General features: G+C 43.7%; 1 protein-coding gene across 1 annotated transcript in view; it reads left to right on the top strand.

Annotated features, from left to right (window-relative positions):
* The window catches only part of Ptr (patched domain-containing protein), a 68754-nt gene extending 51939 nt beyond the window's left edge, over positions 1-16815 (top strand). The window contains exons 3-9 of the mRNA XM_080274615.1: positions 5067-5267; positions 8143-8274; positions 9852-9998; positions 11118-11284; positions 13103-13315; positions 14560-14772; positions 15404-16815. Of these exons, the coding sequence (XP_080130741.1) occupies positions 5067-5267; positions 8143-8274; positions 9852-9998; positions 11118-11284; positions 13103-13315; positions 14560-14772; positions 15404-16573 (2243 nt within the window). The 3' untranslated portion in view covers positions 16574-16815. The remainder of the gene's footprint in view (positions 1-5066; positions 5268-8142; positions 8275-9851; positions 9999-11117; positions 11285-13102; positions 13316-14559; positions 14773-15403) is intronic.
* Positions 16816-20943: the final 4128 nt, after the last annotated feature.

The following is a 20943-nucleotide window of genomic DNA, read 5'->3' as shown; positions in this document are numbered from 1 at the left end:
GAAAAGTGGATAGAAGAATAAGCGAATGACAAAAAGAATGAGAGGGTGAAAATGGAGGAGGGACGGGGGCAGAGTGAAAGAAAGTTGCAAACGGGAGAGACGAGGAGGGAAAAACTAAACAAGAAGCGATGCCAAGACACAGCAAACCAGTCCCCGGCGGTCATTTTAGTGCTGACGTATAAACGCAACAGGATATCTAGTCAAAGATGTCACATATCAAAGTTGGAGTAAATCAGTTGAAAACTGACGATTTTATGGCCATTTGAAATTTTAGGCTTGGCCCACCTAACACAGACCACGCCGACCGCTAACTGGGGGGTGACCCCCCTGATGTAATGAGGCATGTTATAGGATGCAGATTTGAGTGATGCACCTTTAGGGTTTGGTTTCATGTCGATATGAATTTTGAAGAAGTTATGGCGAAAAAACGATTTTTTTTTTCTTTTTTTGCATTTCTGGGGCCTACAGCCTCGGCCTTGGCCCATTTTTGCCCAAGATATAATCAGGTGATCAGAAGGTCGTAGCCCATCATCCCTGTAAATTTAGTCAAAATCGTACCAGTACCTTTCGCGTAAAGCTGTTAAGACAAAAAACAGACAAAACGAAAAACTGATATGCAAAATATAATCGAATAACAGAAAATAATAATAATAATAATAATAATAATAATAATAGACAAAAACACGGTGGGGATAGCCAGAACAGGATGCCGTAATCAGTCAGTGGGCGAGAGAGTTCTGATGCCGAGGTCGTCGAGTTAAATAATCGCAAGAGTTAGCCAGGAATGTCACTTTTACCTCGCTGATTTCTTGGCGCTCTGCCTGACGAACATAAAAAATAGTAATGTATTCTGTGTACCTTCACCCCAGTGTACCCCGAGTCCTGAGAGAGAGAGAGAGAGAGAGAGAGAGAGAGGGTACAGGAGTGAGGGGTGATGATGAAGCTAATCCGTATGTTGCCTGGCGTCGAATTGTCCCGATTTTTGTTCACGGTTTTCATCCCGCGCAGTTCGGTGCTGGAGAGAGACGTATGATGCAGTTAATCCTAAAGTTGCTTGGCGCCAAACTGTCCCGATTTTTGTTTATGCCTTCCAACCTACGCAGTTCGGTGCTTCAGGAGAGATGTACAGTATGATGCAGTTAATCCGAAAGTTGCTTGGCGCCGAAGTGTCCCGATGTTTGTTTACACTTTCCAGCCTGCGCAGATTGGTACTGGAGAGGGGCGCCTTCATGTGGTGGCACCGATATAGCTGGGTGACCAATGTGCCCTGTTGTGCAAACGCCCTTCAGCTACTATTACTATTACTACTTCTACCCTACCCCTGAAAAGGAGGATTATGGACTGCAAGAATACTGTGACATTTAAGAGGAGCGTGGTTACACACACACACACACACACACACACACACACACACACACACACACACACACACACACACACACACACGCGCACGCGCACGCGCACACGCACGCACGCACGCGCGCGCGCGCGCGCGCGCGCAGAGTCAGTATGCCAAAACGTACATAAAAGGCCTAGGGTTAAGAGTGATAATTTTTTACGTAAATGGTATTAAATGATGTTTGGGGAGGACTTGAAGTGGGATTTGAATTATGCAGTTCCCCCTCGTAATAGTAAACATTCACTCGTTTTTTCTGTAAGATTCTTTTTGGTCCTTCCCTATTCTCTCTCTCTCTCTCTCTCTCTCTCTCTCTCTCTCTCTCTCTCTCTCTCTCTCTCAGTAAACATTCACTCGTTTTCTCACAGTAAAATACTTAATGGTCCTTCCCTATTCTCTCTCTCTCTCTCTCTCTCTCTCTCTCTCTCTCTCTCTCTCTCTCAATAAAATCGTCAGACGCAACCCAGAATTATATTAAGCACCTTCTCGTACTGAAGAGGCTGATGATGATGTGCTATGGTGTGTAGTAGTATTGTAGTAGTGGTGGTATTGGATTGTCTTGTAGTGCTTTAATGGTGGTGTTACAGTGAAGGAATTGGTGTTGTAATGGTGTAGTGCTGTGCCGGTATAGTGATTATGTTGTGAAGGCAGTGGTGTTGTATTGGTGTAGTGGTGGTGTACTGGTGTAGTGAAGGTATGATGTAGTGCTGGTGTAGACGGTCACTCACAGCAAACCAGTAAAAGTGAAAGTGTTGGATCGTCTCCAGCACATGCCTCCACCACCACCACCACCACCACAGCACGAGCATATCAATACCACAGCACGAACATATCCCCTCCATCACCACCACCACACACAGCCATCACCATCACCACTCCACATGCAACCATCACCACCACCATCACCATTCCACCCAGGCCACCGTCATCACCACCACCACCATCATTACAGACAGCCATCACCACTACCACAGTTATCACCACCACCACTACCACAGAATTATCACCACCATTCCACACACAACAATCACTATCACCACCACCACATCCCCAACCACACACCACCACCATCTCCACCATAACACTATTACTACCACCACCTCCTCTTCCACCTCCTTTATTCTATCTCCTAAACCACCACCATACCACCATCTTCACTTCAGTCACACCTTTGCTTCCATCATACCACAATCACCATACCACCACCTCCACCACATCCATACCGTCTCTATATCCTCTATGCAACCTCCTCCTCACCCTCAGCCCCCTACCTTCAGCCACTCCGTTACCATCAACACTATCACCATTTTGCCTCTTCCTCGATTTCCATCTCTTCACAGTATCAAGAAGTCTGCCAGTGTTGTTGTGTGTTTAGTCATTTGAATACACGTGCACATGTCGTGTGCACGTGTTTGTCAGTGTACATGGGCATGTGTACATGCGCAGGTGTTGTGTATGTCTTAAATTTTCTCTATATTTTATATTTTTTTATCCTCGTCTTTCTACCGACTTTTGTCTTTGTTGTCTCGTATAGATTTTTTTCTATTTTTTTCAGGTTTCCATAATCTCTGCCCTGTTTTCTGTTTTGACTTTACGCTCATCCCTCTTTTTCCTCTGATCCCTCTTTTTACTCTGATCCCTCTTTTTCCTCTGATCCCTTTTTTTTCTTTCATCCCTCTTTTTTCTTTCATCTCTCTCTCTCTCTCTCTCTCTCTCTCTCTCTCTCTCTCTCTCTCTCCATAAATCTCTCCTGTGACCTGTTTCATATGCCCAGCCAGGCCAGGTCCCCCGTACACTGACCCTCTAACCTTACTCTACCAGTCCTGCCTGCCTTGCCCTGCCCTGCCCTGTTTCTATGCTCTACACATTTGCAGTCTGTTCGTTTTATCTCTTTCCCCCTTCTCTTTTTCCTCTCTCCACGTCACTTGTTTTGTGTAATCTTAATTTTCATATTGTGCATGCGTTGTGTACGTATGTGTATATATCTATGTGTATTCCTTATGTGCCTGTACGTATGTATGTGTATGTGATTTTGTGTGCACATTTTTTAAGCAAGAAGAAACCAAAGGCCAGAAACCAGCAAGAATATTCCCTCCAAGAATAACCAAACACAAGAAAACAGAACCAAATTCAAGATCGGTATATGCACGTATGAGCAAATATGTACTAAGAGGTATGTATGCGTGAGTTGCGTGTGTTGCGTGTGATGCGTGTGTAAATTTCTAAACCTCGCCCTGACCCACGTTGCCAGGAGAACAAGGCTTTGATTTTCCGAGAACTGCTTTATTACCCGCTCAATAATCAGGTCGAAGAGGTCGATTGAAACTGGAATGAGAGAGGGGATTAGAGGTAGAGAAAGTGAGAGAATGAGAGAGGGAATTAGGGGTAGAGAGAGTGAGAGAATGAAAGGGATTAGGGGTAAAGAAAGTGAGAAAGGGAGGGAATGAGAGGATAGTAGAGGAAATAAACAGAATTTTCATTTTCTCCTTCCTCTTTTTTTTTTTCTACAGAATCGGTATAGATCTACCTATTTAATTTTTTCATTGCTGCCTTTTAACTACATAATTCTCTCTCTCTCTCTCTCTCTCTCTCTCTCTCTCTCCCCCCGTGTTTGGAGGCCTAGGCAGTATAGTGCATTGATCCCGTTAGGTCAGTCAGTCTCGATCCTGTTCGGGGAAACTGAGGCAAAAAATAATCTTGTCAACCTTAAGAGAGAGAGAGAGAGAGAGAAAGTGAGAGAGAGAGAGAGAGAGAGAGAGAGAGAGAGAGAGACAGAGAGAGAGAGAGAGAGAGAGAGAGACAGAGACAGAGAGAGGAGGGAGGGAGGGTTGTCTATTGATCTATACGTACGAGTATTTCTGTATTTAATGTCTGAATAAAGTATAGGCAGGTGTCTGCGTATTTGCATCTGAGTTTGTGTGTTATTTTTTTTGTACCTATTTCTCTTTACGTGGATTGTGTGTGTGTGTGTGTGTGTGTGTGTGTGTGTGTGTGTGTGTGTGTGTGTGTGTGTGTGTGTGTGTGTGTGTGTGTGTGTGTGTGTGTGTGTGTGTGTTTCACCATAACTCCCTTTTTGCACCAACATTAATCTATTTAAGTCTGCAGTGTCTATGAATATTTGTATGTAGATTTAAGTTTACTAGGTGTATTTCATATCTATACCAATTAATGTTAGTCCATCTTAATTTATCTACGTATTTTTTTTTCACACAACTATATGTATCAGTATCTATATCTATGTTTGTCCGTATAATTGTCAGTCTGTTGGCTACCGGGGGTCGGTATGTAGCGCTTCTCTTTCACTCCGCTGGGCAATTTCTCGTGTGTTGCTGGTACGGCTCTGTCAGCGTTGTCAATGTCTTGCATCATTCACTCATTTCCCACTCCCACACTCACGCCCACATTCTCAGCCCGAGCCGTTCCCGCAACACACAATATACTAGGTGAGTTTTAGAGGAGCGCTATTTAAGGACCATCCTGCCATGTCACTTGTCTATAGCCCACACATTACTCTCTATAACCAATGCCCACATCAGCAGACTGAGCCGTTCCCGCAACACACAAGATATCTAGTGAGTTTCTAGTGGCGCACTGTTTACAAACCAGCTTGATTTTCACTGTCCATAGTCCACACATTCCCCTCCATAACCATCCACCTCTTCTCTCACAGGAATCGGTATCGACGACACGTTTGTGATGTTGGCAGCCTGGCGACGCACCCGCTTGCAGGATTCAGTGCCCGAAAGGATGGCCCACACCTTCGCTGATGCCGCCGTCAGTATCACCATCACCTCACTCACTGATATGATATCCTTCTTTATCGGAGCCATCACGCCCTTCCCTTGCGTCCAGATCTTTTGTTTATATACGGGTGAGTTTTGTCTTTTCGATTTCCTTTCTACCCTCCTTTCATCTTCATTTTTTTTTTACATAGGTCACCATTATCATCACCGTCTCACTCACCGTCATAGCATGCTTCTTCATTGGAGCCATCACGCCCTACCTTTACGTTTGAATATTTTGCCTTTATACTAGCGAGTTTTTGTTATTCATTTACCCATTTTTCAGCTCGTATCATTTATTCCTGGCGTCGTCAGTATCACCATCACATCACTCACGGACATATTCTTCATCAGAGCCATACCCTTGTGTACAGAGAGTCTGCATATATTCCGATAAGTTTTATTTATAGACAGATAGATACACAGATAGGTACAGTAAGTAGATAGATAGAAACATAGACTACATCGGGAAATATTTAGATTATATGGATGCGGGACTGAGTTATTTCTACCAATTTTGACCTGATTTTGCAAGGGCTGTCTTTTGCTTCAGGGGAATGAGTAGGCTGCCTTTGCAATTTGGAATGAGTGAGATCGACTTTTCTTTACACAGTATAGAGTTCAAGTTTGTTCCTTAGTGGCTACGAGCATATTAAGGTCTGCGTATGATTTACTTGTTTGCTTTAGCTGACGACTTGACAGGACCTCAGTTTCGTTTCTTATGTTTTGACTATAGTTGATTCACCTAAAATTGGCCCAGATTTTCGTCCTTTCGTGGCTCATTTCTCGTAACTTAGTGACAGAGAATAGACGATACTGTGGCTCTACCTTCTTTCTGTAGCACGTCTTCGTGACTAGCATCCTATTCTGGTGTTAATCTATTACTCTATTGTTATAACATAGCATTCAAGATGGAGGGGTGGCAGTTTTAGGCCAAGGTAAACTGAACAGAGTAAATGTCTGTGATTTGGATTTAAAAAATTTTTTCGCGATCATTTTGCTCACGGAAGATGAGATGGAGGGATGGGATGGAGAGGTGTATGAGGGAGGGATGAGAGAGTTGGAGAGAAGGCAACCTGATGGCGGAGGAGAGGGTGACGTGGAGGAGATTAGCTTGTGGCCACCCCTTCTGGGATTGAGGCGTCTGACTGCAATAACAGTAGTACTGGAGTTGACTTTGCTTACCGACTTGATCTAATTCTTCATCACACTATTTCCCTCGTTCTGATCTTTCGTTACTGTGCAGGTGAGTTTTTGTTCATTTATCTATTTTTTTATGTACTTATTTTATGTTTTTAGTTGATGCCGCTGTCAGTATTAACATTGCTCACTGAAGAATAAATGATCAGTTTCTTCATAGGTGCCAACACACCGCTGACCTTTTGAATACAGATTGTCTCTCTGCTAGTGAGCATTTGGAGGATGATTTTAAATACGTGTAGCTTAATTTGTAGGTAAAGCCATGACATGTTCGCCGTCACCTCTCTGCTGGCTGTGGCAATGGAGTGAGTCACATGAATTATTTTTGCGAGTGCAGTATGAAGCAAAACAAGAGCGCGAAAAGGAAGGATGATTCTTTGTCGTCTGGAGAGGAATGAGAACTACGGGAGACAGGACAAAATACCGACAGAGGACCACCAGCTAACTTTCCTTACGGCTCTACACACACACACACACACACACACACACACACACACACACACACACACACACGCACGCACGCGCACGCGCACGCACGCGCACGCGCACGCGCACATGCACATGCACATGCACACACGCGCACACGCACACACAAAAGCAGCTTCCCCAAATTTGACGAGTACATAGCGGAAAAGTCGAACCCTCTGAAACACGTAGTTGTAGAGATAGTTTTTTTTTTTTTTATAACTATTTTGTCAGTTGTACATTTTCTTCAGATGGGATTGGGAAGATGGTAGTTTCCTTGACTGTACCTTCGAACTCAACAATGCTCACCCTTCGGCAGAGAAAGCCAGGGACAGAGAACCGTCTAATCTAAGCAGAAAACAGGTGCCAAGGGAGGGGATGGGAGTGATGGTAACTGCACAGGGAGATGAAGGAGAAGCAGTGAATAGTGACGGATATATCATGATTTTGTCTGTTTGGAGATGGGAAGGAGGTGACGATTATTGCTTTCGTCTATATAATTCTTGTTCGTCGGCCGAGTGTCTTGAGTTATTTTGCTTTTCGATGAATGGATGGTTTCTCGGTTCTCTTCCAGTTTTGAGGTCGTCACTCCCTTCATCATCAACTCCACCTCGTCCTTCACCTCCCCCACCACCTGCACTTCCACCTTCCCCTCTCCCTCCACCTCCACTTCCACCTCCACTTCCACCTTCCCCTTCACCTCCACCTCCACCTCCACCTCCATCTTCTCCTTCACCTCCACCTCCACCTTCCCCTCCCCCTTCACCTCCCCCTCTCCCTTCACCTCCCCCTCTCTCTTCACCTCCCCCTCCCCTTCCACCTACGTTCCCCCACCACTTCCCAAATTCCTTCGCACTCACAATTCATAGAGCACGCTATTCAAACTTCATTGTATTATTCGTTTCCACACTTCGTAATCATGTTCAAGTGGTCAGTTTCAGGTGCCTCCTTAGCAATTCTGTTTGTCTATATTAAAGTTTGTTCGTCTAGCTAGTTTTATATCTATTTTTTTTTTAATCATTCCATCAGTGTCAATATCCCTCTCTTTTATGTCTGTTTATATCAAATTATGTTTGTAAACCTACCTACACGTGTATCCACCTATCTACCCTCCAACCTACCTACGACCCACCTGTCCAATTACATTCAGTGTACCAATCCATACCTGAAATTATCTAAGTGTTCAGTCCATAGCAATCCATATGTTCTAATTGTATGTTTTACCTATATATTCTCTCAGATTACCTGCCTGCATACCTGTTCACCTACCTCCCCACCTAATTAACCCCTCACCAACAGGTACGGCGGTGCTGGTAACCTATATATGGCACATCACGTTCTTCGGCGGCTGTATGGCACTGAGCGGCTACATGGAGAAGGGGCAGAGGCACGGGGTGACTTGCAGGAGAGTCAAACCAGTGTCGGAATCAGGTTGGTGCACAGGCCATAGGGGTAAGGCTAGGCTGGGTTAGGTCGGGTTAGGTTAGGTCTCTGTAGGATGGGTTGGGTTGGATTGGGTTAGGTAAGGTTAGGCTATGTTAGGTTAGGTTAGGTTGGGTTAGGATAGGTTAGGATAGGTTAAGGTAGGCTGGGTTAGATCAAGGTGAGTTAAATCAAAAACTGTTGCTATTGTTTCTGTGGCCACTGGTTAATATAGAATGCTGGCTGAAAATAAACAAGTCCATCCTCCTTTCGGACAACAGAGGGAGACTTTGGGGACGTTTAGACTGAAATTATCCTTCACTCCATCCTTCTTTCGGGGGATAGAAAGAGAACTGCCGTTTAGGTTGATATCTTTCACTCCATCCTTCTTCCGAGGAACAGAGACTTAAGGGACGCGTGTTACCCAGCAGTGGAGCCTAGCGTATCTTTGCCACCACGCGACGGCATCCATTTCCATTTTTTTTTTTTTTTTTTTATGTGTTCGACTCTGGGCATAGGCTTCACAGCCTGTGCTATCAAGGCCCAGCAATCCTCCTACATACCATACACCTAGTTAATATATAATGGCAAATGCAAGGTGAAATAATAGTTGCTGACACAGTAGAACAGGTGTGCAAGGACAAACAGGTTCATTAGAAAAAGGTAAGAGCTTAGTTTGGCAGTCTGATTTTCCACAAGTCAGAAAAATCGAAGCAAAAAATGGGAGAAATTGATTACAGTACCTTCTGATTTTTTCTTTCATTTTTTTTTTTTCAGTTGATTAGAGAGGTAAGACAAATAAATCATTCACTTTAGCCTCGTGGTTATTGAAAGCGTTGGACAAATGTAAGTGAAAACAGAGCAGTGTGTGTGTCTACTCTCTCGTTCACCTTGACTTGGTGGTGGTGGTGGTGATGCAAGGAGTACAAGTTTGAAAGTGTGTGTTTATTTATATTAGTTCCCTCTTGAATTTCACATAAACAAATAAATAAATAAACCAAAGGCCAAAATAATGACCAGATATCCTAATGCTTACTCTCACCATCTAATTTTTTCTCAAAGTTAATGGATTTTTTTTATTATTTTCATTGTACTGTGGATGAATTGTGTGTAATGTTGGTCGGGATGCACTAATTGTTTACTGCATTTTACTGTTATGATTAAGACTGAACCTGGTAGTGAAATGAGTATCCAAACGCCCTCTTCTCCCCTTCCGACAGATAGATATAGATGGATAGCCAAATAGACAGATAGATGGACACAGATAGATATAGACTGATAAGAGGTATAGATTTAAAAAAATGTATCTGCTTATGCCAGAGTTACAAAAGGAGTATCGCTATCCCCCTTCTCCCTTAGCAGTGAAGATAATGAAGATGATTACAGAAAGCACCACATACCCCTCCTTCCTTTACAGTAAATAGGGTTACAGGAAAGACGCTTACAGTGAGGAATTAGCGTGAAAAAGGATTACAGTGAAGGGGTATTAGTGGCAGAGGGAGTACAGTGAAAACGCTTAGTGAAAAACGGATTAGTGAAAAGGGTTACAAAAATTCACTAACCCTTTCCTCCTCCTCCTTTTCCAGTGAACGAAGGCTACTGCTACCGTGTGTTTTGTACTGGAGGCATCAGTGAATCAGATCCTTGGAACCCTGAGGACAACAAACCTCACGCCTTTATGCTTTTCTTCAAGAACTACGTGGCCAGATTTCTCAATATCCCAGCCATCAAAGGTAAGGGGTTGTGTCTGGGTTATTCTTTTGTGTGGAATCCTGGGCTTTCCCCTTCTAACCCCCTCCTCACCTCCCTTGCCTTTCCTTTTTCCCTTCAACACTACCATTGCCATTACAATTACCAATACTATCACCATCACCAGTACCACCAACACCATCATCACTACCACCAACACCACCACCACCACCACCAACACCATCACCACCACCAACACCATCACCACCACCAACACCATCACCACCACCACCACCACCACCATCACCCCCACCATCACCCCCATTACCACTACCACTACCAGATTCTACCCCTTGTCTCTTGATCTCCCCCTTTTGGCCCCTCCACCTCCCCTACCTTCCATCTGTCCCTCACCCCACTACCACCATCACAATCACTACCACCACCACTACCACCACCACTACAACCACCACTACCACCACCACTACAACCACCATCACCACCATCATTTTGTTTGTGTAGTCTAATGCTGTGTGGCAGTGAAAAAGAGGTAGTGAAGGAGAAGAATGTTGTCAGAACTGAGCGTAACGAGACTGTCCAACTGAATGTGTAACGCCATAGTAAGGAATGGAGTAACGTGTGCAGATTTATGAAGAGTGTTTAGCTATTTAGAATATTGGGTTGATGGACATGGGTAGGCTAAAGTAGTTTGGACGTGTGATGAGAATGAAGCAATGTTCCTGCTGTACATGCTCTTATTCCTTCATCTTTCTGTTTTTCCTTGTACTAGATTTCCCTGTGCTATTTTTTCCAGCATCATTTTATCTCAGGTATTTTTGCCACCTCTCTCGCTTCTCACTCTAACCTATCTCTTTCTTCCCTCTCCCTAACCCACCTCTCTCGTCCTTCACTCTAACCCACCTCTCTCGTTCCTCACTCTAACCCACCCTCATCTCTCGTTCCTCACTCTAACCCACCCTCATCTCTCGTTCCTCACTCTAACCCACCCTCATCTCTCGTTCCTCACTCTAACCCACCCTCATCTCTCGTCCCTCACTCCTAACCCATCACTCTCTTCCCTCACCCTAACCCACCTCTCTCGTCCCTCTAACCCACCACTCTCTCCCCCTCACTCTAACCCACCCCTCCGTCTTCCCCTGCAGCTCTGGTCGTCATGGTGTTCCTGCTGTACCTGCTCGTGGCGTGTTGGGGCTGCACGATGGTCAAGGAGGGACTGGAAAGGCGCAGACTCTCACGGGATGACTCCTACTCCGTTGACTTCTACGACCGCGAGGACATGTACTTCCGCGAATATCCTTATCGAGTACAGGTGAGTCTTGGTCGTGTTGGGCTTGAGGGTGTAAGTATTTCGTGGAGTATTTTTTGCCTACTAAGTATTTTCCTACTTAGACGTCTCATAATTATACCTATGTTTCGGGATGTTAAGTGCATGATTGGTATGAAGAGGTTGGCCTATACAGAACATTCCACTTCCACTCCACCGGGCTATTTCTCGTGTGTTGCAGGGACCGCTCAGTGCTATCAGTATCTACTTTGCACCGTTTATTCATTTACTACCAGTGCCAGAACCACGCCCATACCAGCCGACTGAGCCGTCCCCGCAACACATAAGATACTGCCACATGATATTCTAATGCAGCTTTTTTTTTACAGACCACCCTGTATTATATCTCAGTGGCAAAGCGTTTTTTGTGAGCACAGATAAGCCTCGAGAAATGCTGGGCTTGTTGGTGTAAAGTGTACAGTATTTTGTAAGGTATTTTGCCTCTTTCGTATCAACACATCTTTACTGTAGTTGTGGACAGCTGTGAGCATTGGTTATAGTCAGCCTGCATACAGCGTTACCGGACACATTCGCCAGTTAGGTACGAGAACTAAGCTAAACAGGCTATATTCAAAGCGTGGGTTTACAGACGACTGCCAGAATATGGGGACTGACCCACACCTGCGCCGTACAATTAGGTTTTGAAAGCTGCCTTTTTTTTATGACGTAGTAAAACACAATTAATGTATGTCATTAACGTGACTTGTGAACATCTTTATAGAGCATGAACGAATCCTCCCCTCTCCCTACGCCGTCGGGCTTGTAAGTGATATGTACAAGTGTCAAGTGTCCTTCAAGTTGTGTAGGACGCCTTTGCTATTGTTGTGTACAGTGCGAGTTCTGAGAGGCAGTGACACGTTACTCTGTGTCATTGTAAGATAAAGGTGAGTCCAACAAGAAAAGGAAGTTCTCACGGTGATACATAGAGAATATTTCGTAAGTTTCCCTTCTTTCGTGTCCCCTTTCGTCATGTCCTTTTGTCATGTCCCCTTTTGTCATGTCCCCTTTTGTCACGTCCCCTTTTGTCATGTCCCCTTTTGTCATGTCCCCTTTTGTCATGTCCCCTTTTGTCATGTCCCCTTTTGTCATGTCCCCTTTTGTCATGTCCCCTTGCCATGTCCCCTTTTGCCATGTCCCCTTTCGTCATGTCCCCTTCTTTCATGTCTGTTCATGTCCCCTACATATCCCCTTTCTCTCATTCTTGAACGTCACTTTCATTCGTGTCCCTTTCTTTTGTTCCCTTCAGTAAAGTCTCCCATGTCCCTTTCTTTCATGTACCCCTCCATAATCCTCTTTGTCATGTTCACCTCAGTGCCCCAGTTCTTTTACATCCCCCTCCCAAGCCATCTTTCTCTCCCTCCCAAACCATCTTTTTCTTCCCCCCAAACCATTTTTTTCTCCCTCCCTAACGATCTTCCTCTCCCTCCCTAACGATATGGCTCTCCCTCCCTCCATCCCTCACCATCACTCCTCGTCCCCGGTTTCCATCACAGGAGACGTCATTATTACACAGGTATCCCAGATCTACTCAACAAATTCCAGAGCCTCGCATTTCCCTCTCATCTCTCATCCTCACCTTCCATCATTTCTCCCTTCCTCCCTCACAATCTCTCCCTCTCTTTCCCTCATTTTCTTCCCCTTTATTCTGTTCCCTTTCTCTCAGTCCCTCTTCTGCAGTCTTTCCTTGCTTCATGTTCTGCATTCTTTCATATCCCTCCTTCCCTTAATCTCTTCACCTCACTCTTTCCCCCACTCTTTCCCCCACAATCTCTCCATCTCTCACCATCTCTCCTCCCTCCACAGGTTGCCGTCACAGGAGAAGTCATGTACAGCGACCCAGACACCCAGCGAGACTTGATCGAACTGCACAACAAATTCGAAAACCTGTCGTACGTGGCCGGTCCGTTGTACACAGAGTCGTGGATCCGCTCATGGCTGGATTTCCTCGACCGCAACCAGGATTACCTTCAATTGAACGTGTCCACTGAGGAAGACTTCATCGATAACCTGAGAGAGGTGGGTTTGGAAAGGATCTGGATTACTTTGGACTGGATTGGGCTTGGTTTGGTCTGGATGGGGTCTGGGGTAGTTGGATTAGGTGAGGTTAGGCAGAATGTAACCACTGAGATTTTATCCACAACCTGAGAGAGATGGGTTTGGAAAGAATCTGGATTATTTTGGACTGGACTGGGCTTGGTTTGGTCTGGATGGGGTCTGGGGTGGTTGGATTAGGTGAGGTTAGACAATGTAACCACTAAGACGTTATCCACAGCCTGAGAGAGGTGTGTTTGGAAGGGCCTTAGATTACCTTGAACTGGAAGAGACTGAACTGGATTGGGTTTGGTTTGGTTAGGTAGATTTAAGTTAGATTAAACAGGATATAAGAACAGAAGATCTCTTAACCGATAACTTTGAGAGAGGTGGAGTGATAAAACATCTACACCACACAAATCAAACCAGAAAGAACTCCTCACGTCAGGCATGTTTCAATAAGGCAACAGCTCTATCCACACAATTTGCCCTGTAAATTGTGGAAAACTGGTAAATCGGCTCTACTGGCAAGAAAATGAACTTAGGAGGATATTTTTCTCTAAGTTCCGTTGGACTCTACACCCTCCTGCTCTTATAACTCACCTCAGTAAGTGTTAGCTGAGGTACACTGAGAGTCGGTGGAGTCAGTACTAACCCTGAAGGAACAAAAAGCTATGGAGATTTCGCAACACTTCTTCCTAAGCGATTTATTCTACTCACAACATCCCAATAACCTCATGAATGTTTTTTATGCAAACCGTAGATATGAAAACAGTGCCAATAAAATACAAGAGAAATTAAATCACTGAGGAAGAGGAATTACGAATCTTCAAAGCGACATAATGTACGATTCATGATTACGATTTCACTATAATAATAATGATAATAATAATGATAATCTATCTATCTATCTATAGCCCGACGCCCTAATCCCGCAAGGGGTGGCCGCAGACAAAACGCCTCCAAGTCACTCTGTCACCCACCATTTGACTCCCCTCCCCCCAACTCACCCCCCCTCCCTCATATTATAATAATAATAATAATAGCAGTAGTGGTGGTGGAGGTTGTGGTAGTAGTAGTAGTAGTAATAGTAATAGTAACAGTAGTAGTACTAGTAGTAGTAATAGTAGTAGTAGTAGTAGTAATAATAATAAAATTAATAATAATAAAAATAATAATAATAATAAATAATAATAATAATAAAAAATAATAATAATCTTCCTCTCCAGATCTACCTCTCCGGGCCAGCCAATCCCTACGCACAAGACGTTACCTTCAACGAGAACAAAACACGTATCATCGCCTCTCGCTTCATCATCCAGACCTACCGAATCCGCGACGCCAACGAGGACAAGGACATGATGGAGGTGCTGAGGAAAGTGGCAGCAGACTCGAGGTTCAACGTGACTGTGTTTAACCCTTACTTCATCTACTTTGACCAGGTGGGTGTGGTTGCTTTGAGGTCCCTAACTGTAGATCCTTTCTGCTCCTCTTCTTTGATGGGATTTAGGTTTAGTGTTGGACAGTGGTGGTGGTGGTAAGAGGGGGTTGATGTCTAAAACGGTGCGATAGTGTGTCGTCTCATGTGTTTGCAATTGCTTCCCTGCTGTCAAAGTTTTCTCGGTAGCACATAGACTCTCTCACAAACACAGGCTGACTTTTACGAGGGTGCAGTAGTGTGTCCTCTCATGTGTTCGCAAATGTTTCCACGCTGTCAAAGTTTTCCCAGTTACACATCGACTCTTACACAAGGCCTCTCCAGTGACAAATTTTCACAGGCTCTTTCACACTACACTCACAAAGCCATCTACACCTATACCCAGGTGTGAGGCCTTTGGTGTGGGCAGGTAACTTTTTCCAGTGGTGTGCATCATCCCAAAAGATCTGCTGCTCTATAGGATCAGTAAAACATTGGTAGAATAGTGTGTCATGGAGACTTTAACTGCAAGCTGGTTATATATACATACATGACACTGATGATAATTGTGATGGCTAATACAGTAACCATAATAATGACACTGATAATAGTGATAACAGCAATGACAACTATAATAATGACGTGTTTTGTTTCAGTATGTGCTGGTGCGGACGACGAGCATCCAAGCCATCAGTCTTGCTGCAGGCGTGATGATGGTGGTGTCACTGATCTTCATCCCTAACCCCCTGTGCTCACTCTGGGTCGCCTTCTCCATCGTCTCCATCGAAATAGGCGTCGTCGGATACATGACACTCTGGGGCGTCAACTTGGACTCCATCTCCATGATCAACCTAATCATGTGCATTGGGTTCAGTGTGGATTTTTCAGCCCATATTTCCTACGCATATTTAGCAGCCAAGGTGGACACGCCAGCGGAAAGGGTAGAGGAGTGTCTGTATGCTCTGGGTCTGCCGATTTTACAAGGAGGACTGTCAACGATCTTGGGTATCACTGCACTCATCTTGGCACCTTCGTATATTTTCATTACTTTCTTCAAGACAGTGTTCCTGGTTATATTCTTCGGTGCCATGCACGGGATCTTCCTTTTGCCAGTTCTCCTGTCCCTGCTAGGCCCTGGGTCATGCAAGAGAAGGAAGAGGACCAGGGAAGTCACTGCCCCTGTCAAGGCACTTCCCCATCCCCACCCCTTCTTTATTCATGGCCAGGACATGATTGCTCCTGGACATGGCGACCCGAGCAACCTCAAGATTCCTCGACCTCACAGTGGGAACAACGTACATTCCAGCAATGGACAGGCAGGAATGGGACGCTCTGGTCCTCCCAATTCTGGAGCCTCAGCCTCACTCAACTCCAAAGATGATGGCAACAGTTTGGAGAAGGATTTAGGTCTTGGGACGAGTGGCGAGGAGTCCAGTGAGAGCAGTCTGAGCAAGGGAGTAACTACACGTAGAGGTGGACCCGACCTGGTGCCCAGCAGTGGAGGGCGACGTGGGCTACCAATCATGGAAGTGTACAGCAACAATGGATATGTCAGCGATGACCTGGAGGCAGAGGAGAGGCGAGCTCAGGAGCGCCGTGTGCACCGCTATGGGGAGTGGGAGGATCCCCGCCAGAGCCACCCCAGCCCACGCCACTCCAGTGGCTCACCAAAACGACGCCCCTCCTCTTCATCCCGACCCTTCAGCCAAGACCGCTCCCGCCACTCCGACTCAAGGGAAAGGAGTGAGCACAGGAGCTCAGTGACCCGCCACCACTCCTCCCGCACTTCCAGTGAGCCCCGTGGCCGCCACCGCGACCGCCACTAGCAGTGCCATCATGTGGCCACAGTGCCATGGCCCAGTGTACAGTGTACATAGTAAAGTGTGAGTGGTCAGGCCATACATAGCCTGCCCTGGACACTGCCCCGACCTCCCAGGGCATATGAGCGCCCGCGGACATGTGCCATTCCACCATGTTGTGACCATGCACCGTACTCTCGTTGACTTGAGAGATTTCATAGCACATCTTCCTCAGGGATTTGTTTTGCCTGTTGCACCTTAATATCCTGATCCACAGTAACAGTAAACGATGTCGATATTCAAAAGATATAAAGTATTAAGGTCACGTGTGCAAAATAAATCACAAAGAAGTGCTACGAAGTATCCTATGCCAGTGAGAATAGGGCCCCGTGTTAGTCCCCTGCCACCCCTGCCTGTTCCATATTGTTAGTGTTGTGTTGTAACTGACGCAGGGTGGTGATGTGTAGTGTTGCAGCAGTGACGTATAGTGTTCCAACAGTACCGTTTCGGCAGTGACGTATGTTGCAACAGTGACGTATAATGTTGCAGCAGTGACGTGTAATGTTGCAGCAGTGACGTGTAATGTTGCAGCAGTGACGTGTTGTAATGTTGCAGCAGTGACGTGTAATGTTGCAGCAGTGACGTGTTGTAACAGTGACCTGTTGCAGCAGTGACGTATGTAGCAGCAGTGACGTATGTTGCAGCAGTGACGTATGTTGCAGCACTGACCAAACACTAAGGTGCATCTTACTCTTGTGAATGTGGCAACGCTTTAGTTTTAATTTCAGTCTGAGTTCTCTCAGGGACAGGTTGCCGTACTTTGCAAGGTAGACTAAACCATTATTCGTGTTATATTTTATTTTGTTTGTAAAATTAAGACGTGGCACTCGAAGCGTGGATGATAAATGTGGTATATGAAAATAAGACTTATTTTAATAATAAAAAAATGGAAAATTCTATATGTATATAAATATATATATACAGTATATACTCAAGCTTGTGTTGTGTTGCGTCCCTGAAATCCTAGATGTTGTCGATAGATTGTTTATTCATGTTTATCGTGCCAGAGTCCATTATAACAGGGATCCAACAACAAACTTACGATAGTCTTTCTCTCGTAACTCAGATTTCTATTTAACAGTAGAGACACGGTAATGGGACTACAGAATCATTGAATTTCTCTTTCCTCTTACCAAAAAAAAAAAAAAAAGAAAAAAAAAAAAGAATAGAAAATCTGAAGTTACGAGGAGGATTTTATGTAAGTTTCGCGGTGAATCCTAGTCCAACCAATGACGGCCTCTCCAACTGTGGCCCTGTGCTTGACCACTTCACTCCGATGACAGAGATTCCATTAATAGTCCTGCTGCTACTGGACTTTTTTCACCTTGAGACGGCACCTGAGTAGAAAAGGAGGTTAATGAATGGCTATAACTGTGCAATTCGACAAGTCTCTCTCCTAGCTCGAAGTAAACTTTGAAAATAGCAAGAATAAATTAAAGAATATGTCGTTGGGTTGAATAAGCATTTAATTCATGAAGGGTAAGGTACAAGCCACTCATTTTTTTTCCTCATATTTTTGGAACACTGGATGAAGATGCCCGGCCTCTCCATATCACTGCTGAAAGGGTTTTGTAATATGGGATGCAGGCTAACGAAAATCCAACACCCACACACGTTCCATGGATGTCTACGAAAAATGACAGGCTTTCTGTCTTCATGATTTAGGCTTTAACTCTCAAATAACATTTATATTTTTAAATTTTGATAACTATGACGACCATATTCAATTTTGGAGAGACTTTGAGGGGTTATATCTAATGCTTCTTCTTCCTCCTCTGTGTGTTTCCCAAAGCTGAGTAAAACCGTCTAAAGTTGGAAAAAATAAAAACAAAAAAATGTAATCGGATTTTGGGGATATTTTGATGGGTATAATTTAGTGTTTTCGATTCCCACAAACTTTTCTTCAGTTGAGTAAAATTGCCTAGTGTTTGATTCCTTCTCTACTGTTTCCTCAGCTGAATAAATATCTGAAATTGGGGAAAATAAAATTAATGTCATCGGATTTCACAGGCTGAGCACAGGGCCATAAGTTCAAAGTCACAGTACGTAAAGTCTGGCTGAGTTGATGATACTTGTGCCAGAGAGTAAAGTACCAGTCCTTTATTTTTGCTTTTTACTTTATTTTTACTCTTATTCTAAGTGGCTTTGGAGATTCGGGAGCACATCCTCCTGAGTGATTTATGCTGCACTTTACACCTCATTATTTTCTTTTGGTATTGACCTAAGCGATTTATGCTACGTTTTACACCCCTAATATTTTCTGTTGTTGATGGAAATTGTCTATATTAAAACATCAGTAACAGGAAACGTAAGTAATGTTCAGAGTGTAAAAATGAAAATGAATCAGAGGTGTTACGAAGCTTTAGAGTGTAGACATGGAAATAAATCGCTAAAGAGGAGGTGTTATAAAGTTCAGAGTGCAAACAAATTAATAAAACGCTAAAAAAAAAAAAAAAAAGTGTTTCGAAGCTTCAGAATGTAAAATTTGATATAAATCGCTTAAAAGGTGTTTCGAAGCTTCAGAGTGAAAAAAATAAATAAATAAATCGCTAAAGAAGAGGCGTTATAAAGCTTCAGAGTGTAGAAATTGAAATAAATCGCTAAAGCAGTGGTGTTACGAAGCTTCAGAGTGTAAAAATTGAAATAAAGTGCTAAGAAGAGGTGTTTCGAAGCTTCAGAGTGTAAAAATGGAAATAACGGAAATAAATCGCTAAAGACGAGGTGTTCCGAAGCCTCCCTTGCCACCTTGAAAGCAGCCCATAATATTTTCGCGGCTGGCTTGGGCTCACATTTGACATTTTCACTATTTTTATAGTAAACTGTATCAGTTACCACATCAACCATTTATCAGTTATTTTTTACCAGATTTTTTAAATCTTCCAGTTGATAATTAAAAAATAATAATTAATTCGTGTGACCTAGTGTAGTGACTTCAAAGTTATATTTTTCTCTCTTTTTTTATAATACTCTATTTTACTTAATGTTCTTGCTAATTTTAAGGTTATTTCCCTACAGTGTTAAGCTCAGAAACTGTCTTGGGGTTACTTGTGGTGTGGGATGATGAGAGGCAGTGTTAATGCCATCACTTCGAGGATGTCTTAGTCTAGCCTCTTCCTCTTACCTCCAGACGATTTTACTGAGCTTGGGAAACCCCTTTGGTACTGAAGGGGGTTCATGGAAGCTGTACCTAACCCCTCCTATGCTGAATACAACATCGTCTGGGTTAAACATGAGGGAAGTTTGACGCCCCCTAAATGAAAGGGTTTATAGGACACTGCAAACCCCTCCAAATAAATCAAAAGAAATACTTGAGCCATACCAGCTGGCTAAATAATCTCACCCACATTCAGTTACTCCTAAACCGTAACTCTCTCATCATTTTCGTGGATTGTGAAAACGTTGATTTTTTTAAAGCTTTTATTCGGACACAGAAAAGCATATTTTCTTGTTTAATATTTAGTGACTGACACTGTGGCAGCATTTCGAAGTTTTAGTTGAAGTGAATCTCGAAGCAGTGAAACGAACCGACTTCAATTGATGACGATTTTTTTGAGATGCAAGTGCTCGCGTTACCATAGAAAAAAAAAATCATTTGGGTTTGACAATAAAAGAAGGACTAGTGTGGCAATAAATGGATTAAGGGATAAAAAAATAAACAGTGTGGTTAATGGATCACTGTTTGAGATGTGCTAAAAAATAAACAGGTTAACACAGTGACGTATTTAAAGATGGCCGTTTTTTCTTATGTGCAAAATGGTCGCATACTGTACACCATAGACAAGGACTTTCCACCACACATCTACGTCTAGTGTACAAAATTTATATATTGTGTTGACGTGCCTGTGTGGTGGAGGAGAGAGAGACTGCCACAGTGTAACTTCACCAAATGCAGTATTATTAAGCTCTTCTACATTTTTTTTTCCATATGTAATACCATTGTCACTAATAAAACTTTGATAAGAGTGTGCGTTTTAACCAGCACTTTCACATGCATGTGTATTGAATCTACCATTCTAGCTTCTCATATGTAAAAAAGGAGGAACCAAAGGCCTTAAATAAAAAGTTCTGAACATATTAAAATCATTCCTCACTTGCTGTCATCAGACTGTATTAACTCCCTTACTGCTTTTCTTTCCAGCATTATCATTTTCTTCTCTTTACATCATACATTGGATTTATTTCCCTTGTTACATTCTACCGTGTGTTCATTATTCCTTCCTTCCTTCCTTCCTTGTTTTTCTGTTTTCTTTCTTATTTTCTTTCTTGCTTGCTCTTTCTTTCTTTTTCTTCCCTTCTTTTTCTTCCTTCCTTCCATCAGACGCCATTATGCAGTCTGA

The sequence above is a fragment of the Coenobita brevimanus genome, chromosome 58, assembly GCF_032717465.1.
Source record: "Coenobita brevimanus isolate Jiangsu-jjx chromosome 58, ASM3271746v2, whole genome shotgun sequence".
Taxonomy (NCBI): Eukaryota; Metazoa; Arthropoda; class Malacostraca; order Decapoda; family Coenobitidae; genus Coenobita; species Coenobita brevimanus.
The sequence above is the reverse complement of the archived record's forward strand: the minus strand, read 5'-3'. Positions and strand labels throughout refer to the sequence as shown.